Source organism: Myotis brandtii, unplaced genomic scaffold (assembly GCF_000412655.1).
Source record: "Myotis brandtii unplaced genomic scaffold, ASM41265v1 scaffold122, whole genome shotgun sequence".
NCBI classification, from domain to species: Eukaryota; Metazoa; Chordata; class Mammalia; order Chiroptera; family Vespertilionidae; genus Myotis; species Myotis brandtii.
In genome coordinates, this window is record NW_005354255.1 from 486,822 (window position 1) to 504,255 (window position 17,434).

Here is a 17,434-nt window from a genome sequence, read left to right on the forward strand (position 1 = left end):
GGGGGGAAGAAGGGGGGTGGGACAGGCAGAGGCCCAGGAGGGTCTGCACACACGACAGATCCCATCCTCTGCTCACTGGGTCCTGGGAACCCCCACAAGGGAATTGGGGGTCAAGAGCAAAGCTGCTCCCAGATCATAGGGAGAAAGACGTGTAAAAGCCTGGAGGGAAAAGAGAAATTAATGAAGCACTACCAGTGGCAGGGGGAGGGCTGGCGAGTGGTGGCGGAGCGCAGGCGGAACCAAGGCCTCCCTGGGCCTCGATTCCCTCACTATGAATTGGGAGACACCCACTCAGTCAGGCTACAAACATTTCTGAACGCCTACTAAGTGCCTGGATGGTCTTAGGTGCTGGGGACACACTCATCAACATGACACCTCCCCTTGCAAGCTCACTGTGGATGGGGGTCTGGCAGCCCCAATGGCCCCTGATGGACACCCATGTGCAGGCCCCTCCCCTTGCATGTGGCTGGGACCTGGGGCTCGCTTCCCATCAGCGGAACCTGCGAAGGTGATGTCACTTCAGGAGACTCTCCTCTGCTGGTCTGACAGAGCCAGTGGTAGGTCCGTGGCAAGGAACTGGGCAACCACGTGAGGAAGCTTGGAAGCAGACCTGTTCCCATCGGGCCTTCGGAGGAGACCCCAGCCCTGGCTGACATCTCAGTTACAGCCATGAGACCCTGAAGCAGAGAACCCAGCAAAAACACGTCAGGTTCCTGTGGTTTTAGCTGCTAACTTGGGTCATCTGTCATGCAGCACTGGATAACTCATACAGGGAGGAACAGGCAGAAATACACCTCCTTAAGGCCCCCTCTCACAACTTTTTTAAAATATATTTTTAATGATTTCAGAGAGGAAGGGAGAGGGAGAGAGACAGAAACATCAATGATGAGAGAGAATCATCGATCTGCTGCCTCCTGCACGCTCCCTACTGGGGTTCGAGCCCGCAACCCAGGCATGTGCCCTTGACTGGAATCGAACCCAGGACCCTTTAGTCTGTAGGCCAACGCTCTATCCGCTGAGCCAAAACAGCCAAGGCTCTCAGAACTTTCTTACCTTGCTTTATTTCCATCGTTACCACCACCTCTAGTACCCATTTATCTTATTTTTATTTCATTATTACATTTAGTTATTTTTACTCTCTTATCCCCCATCTTCCAACAAGAGCGTCACCTTTATGAGTGGAGACTGTTTTTCTTCACCTGCTGTAGCGCCAGTGCCTGGAACAGAGCTGGGCATATAGTGGATGCTCAATAAATACTGTTTTGAATGCGCAAATGAATTAATATACTTGCATTGGGAAACTAAACACGTGAGTTTGTATAACGAGCTTAGCACAAGGTGTGGCCCATGCTAAGTGCTGCACCAACGTTAGCTGATGTTGTTACTCATTAAATGGACTCTGGGTACCCCATCCACCGGGTCACAAGGAGGAGAAGGAAGCTGGTCCCTTCCCTAGAGATGACCGCGGCCAGCAGAGTGGCAGGGACAGTGAGAGGTTAGACACTGGGAAAGGGATTTCTTGGCCACTGTCCCCTGAGGCTGTGGGCAGCTGAGTTGGGTGACCCTAACGGGCCAGCAAATTTTTTCTATAAACATGTTGGCTTTGCCGTAACTGGTTTGGCTCAGTGGATAGAGCGTCAGCCTGCGGACCGAGGGGTCCCAGGTTCGATTCCAGTCAAGGGCATGAACCTTGGTTGCGGGCACATCCCCAGTGGGGGGTGTGCAGGAGGCAGCTGATCGATGTTTCTCTCATCGATGTTTCTAACTCTCTATCCCTCTCCCTTCCTCTCTGTAAAAAATCAATAAAATATATTTAAAAACAAACAAACAAAAAACATGTTGGCTTTGAGGCCATGGAGTGTCAGTTGTAACTGCTCAACTCTGCCACTGGAGAGTGGAAGCAGCCATCCATGCATGATATGCACACAAATGTGCAAGCCAGTGTGCCAATAAAACTTTATTTACAAAAACAGGCCATGGGCCAGGTGTTGCATGGACTGTAGTTTATTAAGCCATGTGTTGGAATGGAGTTAGGTTAATAATTATAGTAAGTAAATAACAGTAATGGTGCATGCACAGGGCAAAAATTACGGTGGATCAAGAATGACAGAAGTACAGGAAACAGTCTGAAAGAATGAATCAAGCCCGGCCAGTGTGGCTCAATGGTTGAGCATCGACTTATGAACCAGGAGTTCAGGGTTTGATTTCCAATCAGGGCACAGGCCTGGGTTGGGGGCTCAAACTCCAGTAGGGGCTGTGCAGGAGGCAGCCAATCAATGATTCTCTGTCATCATTGATGTTTCTCTCTCTCTCTCTCTCTTTCTCTCTCCCTTCCTCTCTGAAATCAATAAAACTACATATTTTTTTAAAAATCAAACAAATAAATAAATAAAAGAATGAATCAAAATGCACCAGAGGAAAAAAAAGAGAAAAAAATGCCCCAGAGGCCCTGGCCTGTGTGGCTCAATGGTTAGAACGTCACCTGCGCACCTGAAGGGTCTCGGGTTCGATCTCAGTCAAGGGCATATCCCAGGATTGCAGGTTCGCTCCCCACCCCAAGTCAGTGCGCCTGCGAGAGGCAACCAGTCGATGCATCTCTCTCACATAGATGTTTCTCTCTATCCCTCTCCCTTTCACTTTCTCCGAAAAGCAATGGAAAAAGTATCCTCAGGTGAGAATTAACAACAACAAGCACCAGAGAGCCTCACCTCCCCTGTCCCTTCTCTTTTCACAACTCCTTGTTGGATGACTTTTTTAAAAAAAAATGTATTGATTTTGAGAGAGAGATTTGTTTTGTTCTTGTTAATCCTCACCTGAGGATATTTCTCCATTGATTTTTAGAGAGAGGGGAAGGGAGGGGGAGAGACAGAGAGAGAGAAACTTGATGTGAGAGAGAGACACAAATTGGATGACTTAAAAAAAATACATATTTATTGATTGATTTTAGAGAGGAGAGGGAGAAACATCGATTTGTTGTCCCACACATTTAAGCTTTCATTAGTTGCTTCTTGTATGTGCCCGGACCAGAGATCAAACCAGCACCCTGACATGTCGGGAGGACGCTCCAACCAACTGACATATGGTCATTCAGAAATGGTGTAAAAGGAGAAATAATGGATGGGTTAGATGGGGGTTCAAGAGAAGCTCTCTGAGGAAGTGAGATTTAATCCAAGACCTCATGGGTTGCTCCAACCAACTTACATATGGTCATTCAAAAGTGGTGTAAAAGACGAGAGGAGAAATAATGGATGGGTTAGATGGGGGTCAAGAGGAGCTCTCTGAGGAAGTGAGATTTAATCCAAGACCTCATGGGTGAAGAAGAGTCACGTGAGAGCAAAAGGAAGGGTGTTCTTTCTAGGCCCAGGGAACAGCGTATGCAAAGGTCCTGAGGTAGGAACAATCATGGCTGCCAGTGGAAGTGCATGTATGTACAGGGCCCCATCCATGTACTCACACTTTCACTATCAAAGATCAAGATCTCGAGGCAGGCACTGGCTGGGAACTCTAGGAGGGCAGGGAGCTTAAGCCTGAATGGTGGGAAAGCGGGGCTTGGAGCCGTCACTTGCTCACTGTGAAGATGTCTGAGCCAGGACTGGAGACCTGGTCTGAACGCCAGTGATGAGCCACTCCCTGGACTCCAGACATCGGATCTGTCTGCCACAACTGGTGTGGGGGGCCATGTGGGGGCACTCACCTCATGTTGAAGGGAACCATCAATTGCACCATGTACTGCCTACCGGTCTTTGGGGAGCCGTGTCAGGGTCCCCAAGACCACTCCTGGGTTCAATGATTTGGTAGGAGAACTCCTGGGGTTCAGCATATGGTCATACACATGGCTACCATCTATCACAGCAAAAAGTTAGAGAGAAATCAGGAAAGGGAAAAGGCACGTGGGACAGCTTCAGGAAGATCAGGCACAAACTTCCAGAGTCTTCTCCCAATGGAGTCACACAGGACGTGCTCAATTCCCCCAGCAATGAGCTGTCACAACAGGTGTGAAAAGTCTCCTGGAGAAGCTCATGGAGACCCGGCATCCAGAGTTCTCAATGGAGACTGGTCATGCTGGCACCTCTGCCCAGCAAGGACCACGATTCCAGACTCCAGGAGGAGAGCCGGTGCTCAGCATAACTGTTTGTGCAAACAGTGTAAGCCCAGGGAACAGTGGAAGCCATCCTGAAATTCAAGTTCCCAGATGTCAGCCAATGTCCAACCCTGTAATCTGGCCTTTCTAAGGACAGCAGCCTCCGACTTGCTGAATTAAACTTCCTGCACAGGAGCCTGAAATGGGAGACATAGGAAAGTGGGTTTGGATTATGAAAAATAACTACATCAGATCATCAGAAAAAAAAGCACTTTGTGTTTCTGAGCACCTACTGGGTGCCGGGCAACACATGGAACACTTTTTACGGCTTTCAAAGTCTCCATGAGACAGAGAGTGATGCATCCATTTCACAGAGGAAGCTCAGTCCTGGCGGTTCCAGTTACTCAGAGTCACAGAGCATGAACTGCAGAGCCAGGGTTCAGACCTGGGGACCCGACTCTGGAGGAGACGGTGTAGAACAGTGACTAGGAGCATAGGTTACAGAGCCAGGAGCCCGGGTCTGGCTCTCCCACTCCCTAGCTATAACATATCCTCGCTGGGCCTCAGTTTCCCCATCTGAATGGATATAACTTGTGAGGATTTGATCCGCATGGCACACAGAAGGATCTAATAGCAAATTACAGAAATGGATGGCTCCCAGTTGGATGCTCACGGTGAAAGGACTTTCAGGGACACAAAGACCTGCACACTCCGCTGGAATGCGAAAAGGCTGGGGCTGGACTCCTAACATCGGTGTTTAAAAGATGAAGGCACCGAGTCACAAGAAAGAACATCAACTCGACTTCAAACCGGGGGCTCCTGGCTGTGGGTCCTGACATCTTGGACTTACTCCCAGGCCGGAGAGCGCATTCCCCTTCTGGGAACACACGCTCTCCTGGGGTGAGGACCGGCGCTCAGAATTCCGGAGCTCGCTCTTCCAAGACCCTCTCCACCCAAGAGTGCTGGATTCACCCCAAAAGAATTGGGAAGAGAAGTTGAGGGGCCCCTGAAGCCAAAGAAGAGTTTCTTTAGCAAAGCTGAACCGCTTCTAGGAATGCAATAGGCCAGAGATCCCAGGAGGGGCGGGGCTGAGCAGAGTCCCGCCCCCGAAGGTGAAAGAAAGTGTCGAGGGAACAATATTTTAAAGAAAGCCCCGCCCCCAAGGGAAGTGATTGGATAATTTCTTTCGGAAACCCAATTATGGGAAGTGATTGGGTAAATAGTCTAAGCTCCCCGCCTGTGACTGGGTAAATCCCGGGAAAAGTTTAGCGAAAGCCCACCTCTCGCGGAAGATGACTGGGAGGCCGTTAGGCTAGAAAAAAAGGTTCCAATTAGAGAGGATCATCTCGGCCAGAGTTCCGAGATATGCCGCCCTGGGTATATAGCCCTAGACATCCAACACTTACTTTTAAAACTTTCCGCTCCGATATCTTTGTCTCCCACTCCTCCCACACGTACCAGAAAACAGGTTAGGGCTGCTGTTTACTGGACTTCCCCGCGGTCCTTGCACTTCCGATACTGTCACTCCTCCAGCCTCCAGGATTGGCTGCCGGCTACGCAGCCTGCTTTTGTCATTGGCTGCGACTCCCGCCTGTTAAAATCTGAATTCGGTTGTTTTCCCTCCGGGTGGCAACTGCGATAGCTCGCAACGAAGGTTCCGGGGCGTCTGGATTTGGCGTTCTGAGGAGGTGCTGAGTCCTAGAGGTCAGCAGCGGCTTGTTAAAATTTCTTCGTGACTCGACGTAGCTGTTGTTCGCGATACCCCCTGTTGTTCATTCTTTTATTCAGCAAATAAAATGTTCAGTGTTGGGTGTTAAACCCGTGTGCTGGCCTCTCGGAACCCACCCATCCTCCCTGTGTCCTTAGGGCTCACGTGGGGACTGCGGTCAGTTTCCACGGGCTACACAGGTCGCGGGCAAAAGAGCGCCCTGACCGCCCACCCCAGTGGTTCTCAACCTTGGCTGCACATTAGAATCACCTGGGAATCTTTTTAAAATCCTGATTTCTGGGCCGCATCCTCCAGAAATTCTGTCTCTTTGTTACTAATGTTGTGGCCCCATCCGATAACAAAGAAACAGAATTTCTGGAGGATGAGGCCCAGAAATCAGGATTTTAAAAAGATTTCCAGGTGATTCTAATGTGCAGCCAAGGTTGAGAACCACTGGCCAACCTCTTAAGCTGAGCCACAGGCAGACTCAAGACCTGGCTGCAAACCCACTTCCCCTACACACACACTGGTTTCCAATGTCCCCCATAACCAAATGCCCTTTTTCTTTCTTTTAAATCCTCACCCAAGGATATTTTTCCATTGGTTTTTAGAGCGAGAGAGGGAAAGACAGAAATATCAATGCACATCAGTTGGTTGCCTCCTGCACGTGCTGACATGCCCTTGACCAGAATGAACCTGGGACCCTTTGGTCTGCAGACCAACACTCTATCCATTAAGCCAAACCGGCTAGGGTCCAAATGCCCCTTTAAAGAGGAAATCCCACCCCATTCCTTCCCCAGCCTCCTTCCTTCTTTTTTATTGTATTTTAATTTTCTTGTTTATCCTCACCCGAGGATATTTTCCTACTGATTTTAGAGAGAGTAGAAAGAGGGAAAGGAAAGAGCGAGGGAGAGAGAGAAATATTGAGAGACAAATATTCATTGGTTGCCTCCCGCAGGCGCCCCCATGGGCTGGGGATGGAACCAGCAACCCAGGTACGTGCCTTGGATCTGGAATAGAACCCTCCACCCTTCTGTGTGTGAGAGGACGTGCTAATCATTTAGCAACACCGGCCAGGGCCTCCCTTTCTCTGATAAATGTTTGTTCTATTTATTTATTTTTTTGTTAATCCTCACCTGAGGATATTTTTCCATTGATGTTGAGAGAGAGTGGAAGGAAGGGGGAGAGACAGAGAGAGGGAAACAGATGTGAGAGACATAGATTCATTTCCTTCCACCTGGGCCAGGGATCGACCCTGCACCTGAGGTACACGCCCTTGTCCAGATCGAACCCTGGACCCTTCCGTCTGGGCTGACACTCTAGCTGCTGAGCCAAACCGGCCAGGGCTCAATGTTTTTTGTGTCAGATATGTGCTCAGCCTTTAGGGACACATCAGAGAACAAGACCGAAGATTCCTGTCCTCGCAGGGATCATGGTGGGACAGATGGACAATAAATACACAAAAAGGACCTTTTCTGGTTTGGTAAATGGTCTGAAGACAAAACAGGGTAACTATGGAAAGTGAAATGGTGTGTGTTTTCTATGGCTGTTGTAACAAAATACCACAAGCTCACTGTCCTGACACACAGCGATTATCTGAGTCCTGGCGGTCAGAAGTCTGATGCAGGTGGCAGTGTGGCTCCTTCTGGAGGCGCCAGGGGGAATCCATTTTCTCGACCTTTCCAGTTTCTGGAGACGCCTGCAACGCTTGGTTTATGACCCCGCATCACTCTGACTTCTGTTTCCACTGTCACATAGCTGTCTCTGCCCCCCTCTGATCTCCTGCCTCCCTCTTCAAAATAGTTTTTTAAATGTTTTTATTGATTTTAGAGAGAGGAAGAGAGAGAAACATCGATCAGCTGCCTCCTGCATGCCCCCTAGGGAGCAAGCCTGAAATTGGCATGTACCCGGCTGGGAATCAAACCAGTGACCTTTTGGTGAATGGCGATGCTCAACCAACTAAACCACACCAGCCAGGGCTCCTGCCTGATCCTTGTTATTTTCTTGGGGCCCCAGGATAATAACTCTCCTTGCTGTTCATTAACTTAATGAAAGATCATTAAACTTTAAATTAAGGAGTCTTATCATGACTCTTAATTTAATCATACCTGCAGAGCCCCTGTTGCCAGGTAAGGTACCCTGTTCACAGATTCTGGGGGTTAGATGTGGTTATCTTTTGTGTGGCGGGGTGGGGGGGGGTATTATTCTGCTACCACAGATGATGTGTTCAGGGAAGACTTCTTGGAGGAGGTGACCTTTGAGATGAGACCCAAGTGAAATCCACAAACAAACCCATGGATTGAGAAAATCCTTCCAGGCCTGGCTGCTTTGTCCCCTCCCCAGAGAAATCTTCCCAAACAAACGATGTCCCATTTGTGTCCACTCACATTGGGGCTCACATTGTTTGAGACGATGGGGGAACCAAACTGCTGAACTGAATGGCTCCCACCATCCCGTCCCAGGCAGAACCCCTCCACCCCCACCCCAACTCCTCAAGCTGCGGTCTCTTCCTCTCTCCAGCCCTGACCCTGTCCACGGAGTGGGGATTCACTGTATGTGTGTCCTGCTCTGTTCTGTCCGAACTCCTCTCTGGGTCTGTTGAACAAAGGGAGGGAGAGTCTTTATTCTAGTAACAATGGTCCTTGTCTAATTAAACAATAAATAATACGTCACATTCACAGTTCTGCAGTCAAAGGAGAGAGTACATCCCCGATTCACAGATTAGGAAATTCAGTGTCAGAGGCAAAGTCACGTGTCCAAGGTGGCCCAGCCGCTCAGCAGCAGCCCCAGGCCAGGCCAGTGAGGTCCCATCCACCCCTGAGTGGGTAGCGGTGAGGGGAGGGGATGTCAGGAACCAGCCCCTCCCCGGGTGCTGGGAAGCCCCTGCTACTGGCCCAGTGGCCCCGAGGCCGTGGCAGGGAGACTCCAGTGGCTTGACTGCCCGTAGTCAGTGAGGTCCCGGGCAGCCACCTGGACGCAGTACCGGGCGTGGGGCTTCACAGCCCTGAGGGTGAAGGACGTGGCTTCGATGGGCCCCACCTGAGAGCAGAAAGACTGTGGTCAGTGGGAGGAGGGGGCTGGGAAGGGCCATTGTCCAGCGATCGGTGTGACTGAGCCTCCAATCCTCATGCTCCATCCTAAACCGGTCGCCCTCCACAGCCCCCTCCCAGGCTGTGGCTTGTGTGGTCCTGACCTGTGTGGACTTCCTGCTGGTCCCAGAGCCAACTGGTTCAGGAATCCTTCCTGGACCGCACCGAGGCATGGTTCCGTTTCGAGGGGTGTCTCAGTGGTGAGATCCCTCACTCCCCAGACCTTCCCCGCCCCCCAATCCCATTCCTCCTCCTGGCTCTAAACCAGAGCTTCTATCATTGACTTCAATGCCTCCCTCCCCAACTCCCCAGGCCCACTGTATTAACCATGTTTTAAATTTTTTTTTTTTTATATATCTTAGGATATTTTGGCATCTTAACATCTTGCTGGCCGGGAACAGACTGCCCTTCTTGGGGTCAGCCAATTGTTAGGGGTGGCAAAGGGGCACGCCTTTCATATACAAACCAACCAATCACCCTTTTCTCTAATTCCCCCACACAGGCCAGTATTCCTCCCGCCCTAAGTCACCCAGTGCCAGGTGCCAGGCAACCTGAGATCACCCATGTAGCCCAGAGCCCACAGGGTTATTCACACTCGCCAGCCCCCAGCATGCACCCTACCCTGTCCCCTTCCCCAGGGAAACCCCCGCAGAGGCTCTGCCTTGGCTCGCCACTCCCTCCTGCTCCAGCCTCCTGCGTCTTGATGCTGCCTGTACGCCCTGCATGTCGCGGCCTCCTGCGTCCTGATGCTGCCTGTAATATTTTGGCATCTTAACATCTTGCTGGCCGGGAACAGACTGCCCTTCTTGGGGTCAGCCAATTGTTAGGGGTGGCAAAGGGGCACGCCTTTCATATACAAACCAACCAATCACCCTTTTCTCTAATTCCCCCACACAGGCCAGTATTCCTCCCGCCCTAAGTCACCCAATGCCAGGTGCCAGGCAACCTGAGATCACCCATGTACCCAGAGCCCACAGGATTATTCACACTCGCCAGCCCCCAGCATGCACCCCACCCGGTCCCCTTCCCCAGGGAAACCCCAGCAGAGCTCTGCCTTGGCTCGCCACTCCCTCCTGCTCCAGCCTCCTGCGTCTTGATGCTGCCTGTACGCCCTGCATGTCGCGGCCTCCTGCGTCCTGATGCTGCCTGTAGCCCTGCATGGTGCGGCCTCCTGCGTCCTGATGCTGCCTGTACGCCCTGCATGGCGCGGCATGTCCCCTTCTCTCAGGAAATGTAGTCAGTTCTTCTCTCGATGGCCTTGGCCTCTCATGCCCCCACGCAGGGACCTCCGAAGATTAGAGTCCCATGGGTACGAGTGAGACACCCACTCAGGCCGCCTTCCCTGCTTTCTCCCCGTCCATCCTTTCTCCCCTGTCCCCGCTGCTCCACACTCTCCCTCCCTGACCCGGCCCCCCCTCCTTCCACCGCCTACTGAATGGTCAGCATGTCCCACTCCAGCCCCACACTCAGCTGCCCAACCCAGGCCGGCCTCGCTCCCTTCCCTGCTCTGCCTGAGCGTCCCATATCGTAGGCCGATATGGTGCTGCAAGTTGTAAATTTAGGTTAATGGTTGCACAAGTTTATGAACACTCTCAAAGCCACTGGCTTAAGCACTTTAAAACAGTGACTTTTCTGGCATGTGAGTTCGATCTCAATTTTAAAACTGCAAAGACTTAAGAAAATTCATGAACACTAGTAAAATTTAAAAGGCAGTTCCCGGGCTAGTTGCCACAGCCACCCGTAGTTCAGCCCAGGATCCGGCTCTGCCCAGGCCACCACCGACCTTCGGATGCTCACAGGACACTGCCGTTATTTGTTATTTTTTAAGAAGTTAAGACAACCCTGGCCGGCTTGGCTCAGTGGACAGAGCGCCGGCCTGCGGACTGAAGGGTCCCAGGTTCAAGGACACTGTCGTTATTTGTTATTTTTTAAGAAGTTAAGACAACACTAGCCGGTTTGGCTCAGTGGATAGAGCGCCGGCCTGTGGACTGAAGGGTCCCAGGTTTGATTCCGGTCAAGGGCACATGCTCAGGTTGCCGGCTCCATCCCCAGTGTGGGGCGTGCAGGAGGCAGCCGATCAATGATTCCCTCTCATCATTGATGTGTCTATCTCTCTCTTCCTCTCTGAAATCAATAAAAAAATATTTTTTTAAAAAAAGAAGAAGTTAAAACAGCCCTGGTCGGTTGGAGAGTCATCCCACACACCAAAAGGTTGTGGGTTCCATTTCTGGTTCGGGCACATACCTAGGTTTCATGTTTGATCCCAGGTCAGGCCATGTACGGGAGGCAACAGATCGATGTTTCTCTCTCCCTCTCCCTTGCTCTCACTCTCTAAAATCAATAAAACCTTTTTTAAAAAAGTTAAAACAATATAGGTTGTTTTCAATCAAGGTGAAATTTACATGGCATAACATTAACCATTCTGAAGTGGACAATTCCATATCCCTTAGTACTTTCACAATGTTGTGCAACCAGCGCCTCTAATTCTAGAAAATTCCACCCCCCCCAAAACCCTGTTTTCATCAGCAGTCACTTCCCACCCTCCTCCTCAGCCCCTGACAACCCTGAATCTACTTTCCATCTCTGGATGTGCCTGTCCTGGACATTTCGCATCCATGGAATCACACACCTTGTGTGTCTGGCTTCTCTCACTGGGCATCATTCTTTCAGGGTTCATCCACATTGTAGAGAGTGTCAGTGCTTCATGGCTGAGTAATATTCAGTGTGTGGATGGACCGTGCTTTGTGAATCCACTCACCCACTGATGGACATTTGAGCGTTTCCACCTTTCTGCTATTGTGACTAGCACTCTGTGAAGGTTCTGTTTGAGTCCCTGTTTTCAAGTCTTTGGGGCAGATACGCAGGAGCAGGAGTGGAGTTGCGGGGCTGCCTGCATTTTGCACATTAGCCACAAGCAATCAATCTCAAGCTACCCGGGAGGCCTCAGTGCACCTTTACACGTGCTGCTCTACCTGGGACTCACCCTCCCCAGCTGCCTCTCATCTTCCTCACCTGGCGAAAGCGGGCGGCTCCATGACGCTTGTAGCGAATCCAGTACTTGAGTGAGAAGATCTCCGGGAAGGGCCAGGACCTGGGAGGTTCCCACTGCACCCTCAGCCCCTGCCCATGCAGGGGTCTCAGGTGCACGCCTTCTGGAGGGTCTGGTTTGACTGACAGACAAACAGGAGACAGGGTCAGCAGAGGGCAGTTCCATGCATGCACGCAAACAACCAACAAATATTAATTGAGGGTCCACTGTGTGTCCAGTGATGTTCTGGACCCCGGGGACACAGCAGTGACCAGTAGAGACCCAACCCGTCTCCTTTTGGAGCTCAATCCACAGGACAGAAGGCAAGAGACAAGAAGGAATCTGCTGATCATAAAGAGGAGGGAAGAGCTTTAGCAGTGGCAGCATCGTAGCCAATGAGGTTTATCCGGGGTGAGATTATTTATTCATTGAAAAAAAAAGAGTAGGGGAGAAAGTTCAGGAGTGCAAGGAAGAGAGTGGCTTGCAACTTTTTGAGACATAATTCACATACCACAAAACTCACCCTTTCAAAGCGTACAGTTCAGTGGTTTTTAGTACATTCACAATGTTGTATGAACACCACCATTATCTAATCAGAACATTTTCATCACCCCAAAAAGAAATCCACACCCATTAGCAGCCCCCCCCCCCCCCCAAAACTGCTAAGGAACAAGCGGGCCAGGTCATAGGAGGACTTGGGCGTTTACCCCAAGGGAGGCAGGAGCTAGAGCTGTGGGCCGAGGGGCAGGACCTGACTAGGGTGCTCACAGCGCCCTCTGGTGGCTGATTCAGGGAAGGCGCCCTCTGGTGGCTGCTGAGGGAAGAGGGTGGGAACCAGAAACTAGGGTGAGAGGACTGAGGTCCAGGTGGGCGGTAAAGAAGTGGGATCAGGCTCTAGCCGGTTTGGCTCAGTGGATAGAGCACCGGCCTGCGGACTGAAGGCCCCCAGGTTCGATTCCGGTGAAGGGCACATGCCCGGGTTTCGGGCTCGTCCCCCAGTAGGGAGCATGTAGGAGGCAGCTGATCAATGATTCTCTCTCATTGATGTTTCTAGCTCTCTTCCTCTCCCTTCCTCTCTGAAATCCCACAGGATCCGCGACAAGAGGACAGGACTGTGTGACAGGTAGAAGGTGGGGGTACCTCGAGAGGTGGAAGAGCGCAAACAAGCCAGGGACCCTCACCCCCCAACCATGGCCCCCACTCACTGATGTGCTCTGGGACAAAGGTCACAAAGCTGCTGCTGCTGCCCCCGGGGTGGACAGCGGTGATGTTCAGCATGTAGGGCACCATGGAGAACATCTGGACGTCCGGGATGGTGCAGCTGGTGGCTTCCGGGGTGGGCTGGAGGCAGGGCTGGCTCTCCCCATGGGCGGCCACTCCCAGCCTGGACACGGATGGGCACTGTGAGGGCCTCAGCACTCCTGCTGGCCCTGCCTGTGCCCTCGATCCCAAGTAGGGACAGAAGGTGAGGAGCCCTGGCTCGGGGTCCTGCTCTTGCCCCTGTGACCCTCACTCGGGGGAGGCACTCACTTGGCATCACAGACCCCACAAGTACCCAGGGTTTGGGGTGAAAAGCACGCTAGATGCTCGGGTCCCAGATTCTACAGGTTTCTGGAAGATCAACGTTCCAGCCTTAGAATTCCCACATTCTGAGGTCTACAGAGTCACAGACTCTGGAATCTGAAACAGGAAGATTCTGAGACTTGAGCTGAGTGCCATCCATAGAACTTTCTACAGCATCACAATGTCCTGTTTCTACATTGTCCCATGCAGCAGTCATTAGCCGCCTGTGGGGTCAAGCGCTTGAAACACAGCTAACGTGACTGAGTGGGACTTCTAAGTTTGATTCATTTTGTGTAACCTAAGTGTAATGTTTCCAGTTACCAGAACACTTGGGAAAGTTGTTTGGAACAAGTGGGTGCATGAATTTATTACTTCAACTGCAAATTTTATGAAATCCAATCAGATCAAGAATTTCTAATGAAAGTTTAGCATCTGAACTGAAAGGCACTATATTCATAAAATACACGTGGAATTCTGAAGACTTCTTATAAAAAGGATGTAAAATATCTAATTTTTAAAGTAATGATAACGATAATATTTTAGTTATTTCTATATTAATTTCTATTCTAAATTTAAATATATACATTGGCTATAAGTATGTTCAATTACATTATGCTCAATCATTAAATGATAAATATTGAGAAATATAGATATTATTTACATAAAATATTAATTTCACCCATTTCCTCTTACTTTTTAAATGTGGCTTCTAGAACATTCTAAGCGACCCCTGGCATGACATGTGTATTGTAGGAGGCACGTTTCTACAGGACCCGCTGCCCTAGCACTCGCAGGGCTCCAGGTCCGCGCTGGCTGCAGTTGCCCTCCTCCCAGGGGTCAGGCTCCGCTGCGGAACCTCCAGGAAGCCCTCCAGGCTCTGACCTGTACGTGGCAATGAAGGCTGTGGGCCTGGTGGAGTTGGCAGCCGGTGGCAGGGTCCAGAAGCAATCTACGGCCATCGGGTACCTAAAGGCCCAGCACCACACCCTGGACTGGGTGGGAGCTGCAGTGGGGAGGGAGGAGGGAGGAGCGTGAGCTTTCAAACCACCCACAAGTACCCAGGGTTTGGGGTGAAAGCCACCCTCGGTGCTCAGTCCCAGATTCCACAGGTTTCTGGAATGTCAACATTCCAGCCTTACAATTCCCACATTCTGAGGTCCACAGAGTCAGACTCTGGAATCTGAAACAGGAAGATGCTGATTCTCTCCATTTCAGAGACACCAGGGCTGTAAAGGCCTCCCATGGGTTCCTCCCCCCTCACCCCCAGCCAGTGCCGGGCATACGGGAGGCACCTGATAGGGCTGGTGGAATGAGTGCATGAGTGAAAGGCACCTACGTCACCTCTCACCCCCCTACAACCTGCAAAGGTAGGGACTATTGGCTCATCCTCCAGGGTTAACAAGCCACAGAGGAGACCGCGGTAGTGGAGAACCCAGATGGGAGGAGATGTTTCACTGTATCCCCTCTTTGTTACAGATTTTTGGTTTTGTTAATCTTCACCAGAGGCTATTTTTCCATTGATTTTTTTTTTTTTTAAAAGAGAGAGTGGGAGGGGGAGAGACAGAGAGAGAAACATCGATGTGAGAGAGACACATCAATTGGTTGCCTCCCCAATGTGCCCCAACCAGGGCCGGGGATTGAGTTTGCAACCGAGGTACATACCCTTGACTGGAATCGAACCTGGGACCTTCAGTCTGAAGGCCGACGCTCTACCCACTGAGCCAAACTGGCCAGGGCTACAGTTTTGTTTTAAAGCACATGAAATGAGTGTATGCAATTAACCCCCACCCCTCCTCCTCCCTCTCTCTCTCTCTCTCTCTCTCTCCAGGCGGTGGCTGCCACTCACTACCTGGTGTCACTTTGGAGTAGGATTCATCTGTGTCTTACTTTCCCATCTGTGGGACCCCCTCCCATCCCACCCCCAGAAGGTTCCACAGCAAAGTCCAGTCCCCAGACTGGCCCTGGTCCCCCAGCCCCCAGGGGCCCTACATACCTTCTCTGCCACTGCAGGGTGAGCAGCCAGCCCAGAGGGCCAGGGCCAGGAGGAGTCTTGGGGCCATGACTCCTGTGGGCTCCGCTTCCAGAAGCTGGGCAAGGGGCCCCTTGGGGAGGCGGGGCACGCAGACCCTGCCAAGCTCCCCCCTTCCCTTTCTCTGGGTTGGACTCACTGGCAGGTTCGTGGGGCCAAGGAGAGTCAAGCAGGGGCAGCAGATCCGCTAGTCCCGTTGCTGGCCACCCCGGGACAAGGGTGCGGAAGGCTCTGAGGTGGGGGCAGGAGGAAGAGGCCACAAAAGGGAGAAGTGGAGACCCCGTGGCCTTTCCCAGCACAGTCAGTCCTTCCTTCCGGCTGCAGTGAGGAGGGGCCGGGGAAACCCCAGAGGGGACGATCGCATGGAGCAAGACAGAGACAGAGGCAGGAGGGGAGACTCAGAGGAGAGGAGAGAGGAGAGGGGGTGGGAGACTCAGAGGAGAGAGGAGAGGGGGTGGGAGACTCAGAGGAGAGGGGGTGGGAGACTCAGAGGAGAGGAGAGAGGGAGAGGGGGTGGGAGACTCAGAGGAGAGACAGAGATGGAGATAGACACACACAAATAAGAGAGGAGACAGAGAGATAGAGACAGGGAGAGAGACAGGAGCTAGACATAGACGAGAGAGACAGAGATTGAGACAGGGAGAGATAAGAGAGATAGAGAAATAGAGACAAAAAGAAAGTCAGGAGACGGAGAGATAGAGACACAAAAGTCTAGGAAAAAAGAAGACGGGGACACGGGAGACCCGGGCATCTACACAGCAGATGCCCATTCACGCGGAGACCACCGGGACGGGGTCCGGGAGAGGGGTGGGAGACTCAGAGGAGAGACAGAGATGGAGATAGACACACACAAATAAGAGAGGAGACAGAGAGATAGAGACAGGGAGAGAGACAGGAGCTAGACATAGATGAGAGAGACAGAGACTGAGACAGGGAGAGATGAGATAGAGAAATAGAGACAGAAAAAGAGAAAGTCAGGAGACGGAGAGATAGAGACACAAAAGTCTAGGAAAAAAGAAGACGGGGACACGGGAGACCCGGGCATCTACACAGCAGATGCCCATTCACGCGGGGACCACCACGACGGGGTCCCTGCTTACCGGCCCAAGAGAGACAGAGCAGACCTGGGGCAGCCCCTCCCACGGACATCCTCCCAGCCATGGGGATGCCCGGCAGTTGAAGCCCCACTGGACACCCTGCCTGCCCTGGATGAGCGAGGAAACCCCCCGGGGCCGGCTGGACACGGGGGTTCACGGTCTTAGTCACCTCCTCCCGGCTGGAAAGGGCTGAGAAGCACCAGGGGATTTCAGGGAAGTTGCCAGGGCAGGGGGTTGGGGTGGGCTCTCCCTCCCAGGGGCTGGGCCCAGGGTAAGAAGAGTGAGGTCAGTGCAGGCGTGGCTCCTGTCTTCCCTTAACTCTGGGGGATTCTGTTCAGGGTGAACTTTCTGGCATCCATTTTGACTTTTTAAAACATTGCATGAGCCCTAACCGGTTTGGCTCAGTGGATAGAGCATCGGCCTGGGAACTGAGGGGTCACAGGTTCGATTCCGGCCAAGGGCATGTACCTTGGTTGCGGGCACATCCCCAGTAGGAGGTGTGCAGGAGGCAGCTGATCGATGTTTCTCTCCCATGGATGTTTCTAACTCTCCATCCCCTCTCCCTTCCTCTCTGTAAAAAATCAATAAAATATATTTAAAAAAAAATAAAACGTTGCACGAACACAGTGTTCATCATGGGGCTGAGACTTGGGTGCGGGAGGTGGTGCCTCACTCTCCTCACCCTGATCCGGGCCACCCCCTCCCCTCCTCGAGGTGGGTGCCCAGCAATCAGGCCACACGTGTTCTCTGCTCAGTGAGCTTTATTCCTGGGCTGGTGTCTGGCAACAGGACATGAGCCAGGGAACTCAGATTCCCTGATTTGGGGGGGGGGGGGGGGG

The 17,434-nt window shown here is 51.8% G+C and overlaps 1 protein-coding gene across 1 annotated transcript; it reads right to left on the bottom strand.

Moving 5' to 3' along the window:
* Nucleotides 1-7,677: 7,677 nt before the first annotated feature.
* EBI3 (Epstein-Barr virus induced 3) lies at nucleotides 7,678-15,896 on the bottom strand. The gene is made up of 5 exons (XM_014533362.1): nucleotides 15,463-15,896; nucleotides 14,352-14,472; nucleotides 13,112-13,290; nucleotides 11,891-12,048; nucleotides 7,678-8,828 (listed from the first exon to the last, which is right to left on the bottom strand). Exons 1-5 carry the CDS (start codon nucleotides 15,527-15,529, stop codon nucleotides 8,676-8,678), a joined length of 678 nt encoding a protein of 225 aa, XP_014388848.1. The 5' UTR covers nucleotides 15,530-15,896; the 3' UTR covers nucleotides 7,678-8,675.
* Between the last annotated feature and the right edge of the window lie 1,538 nt (nucleotides 15,897-17,434).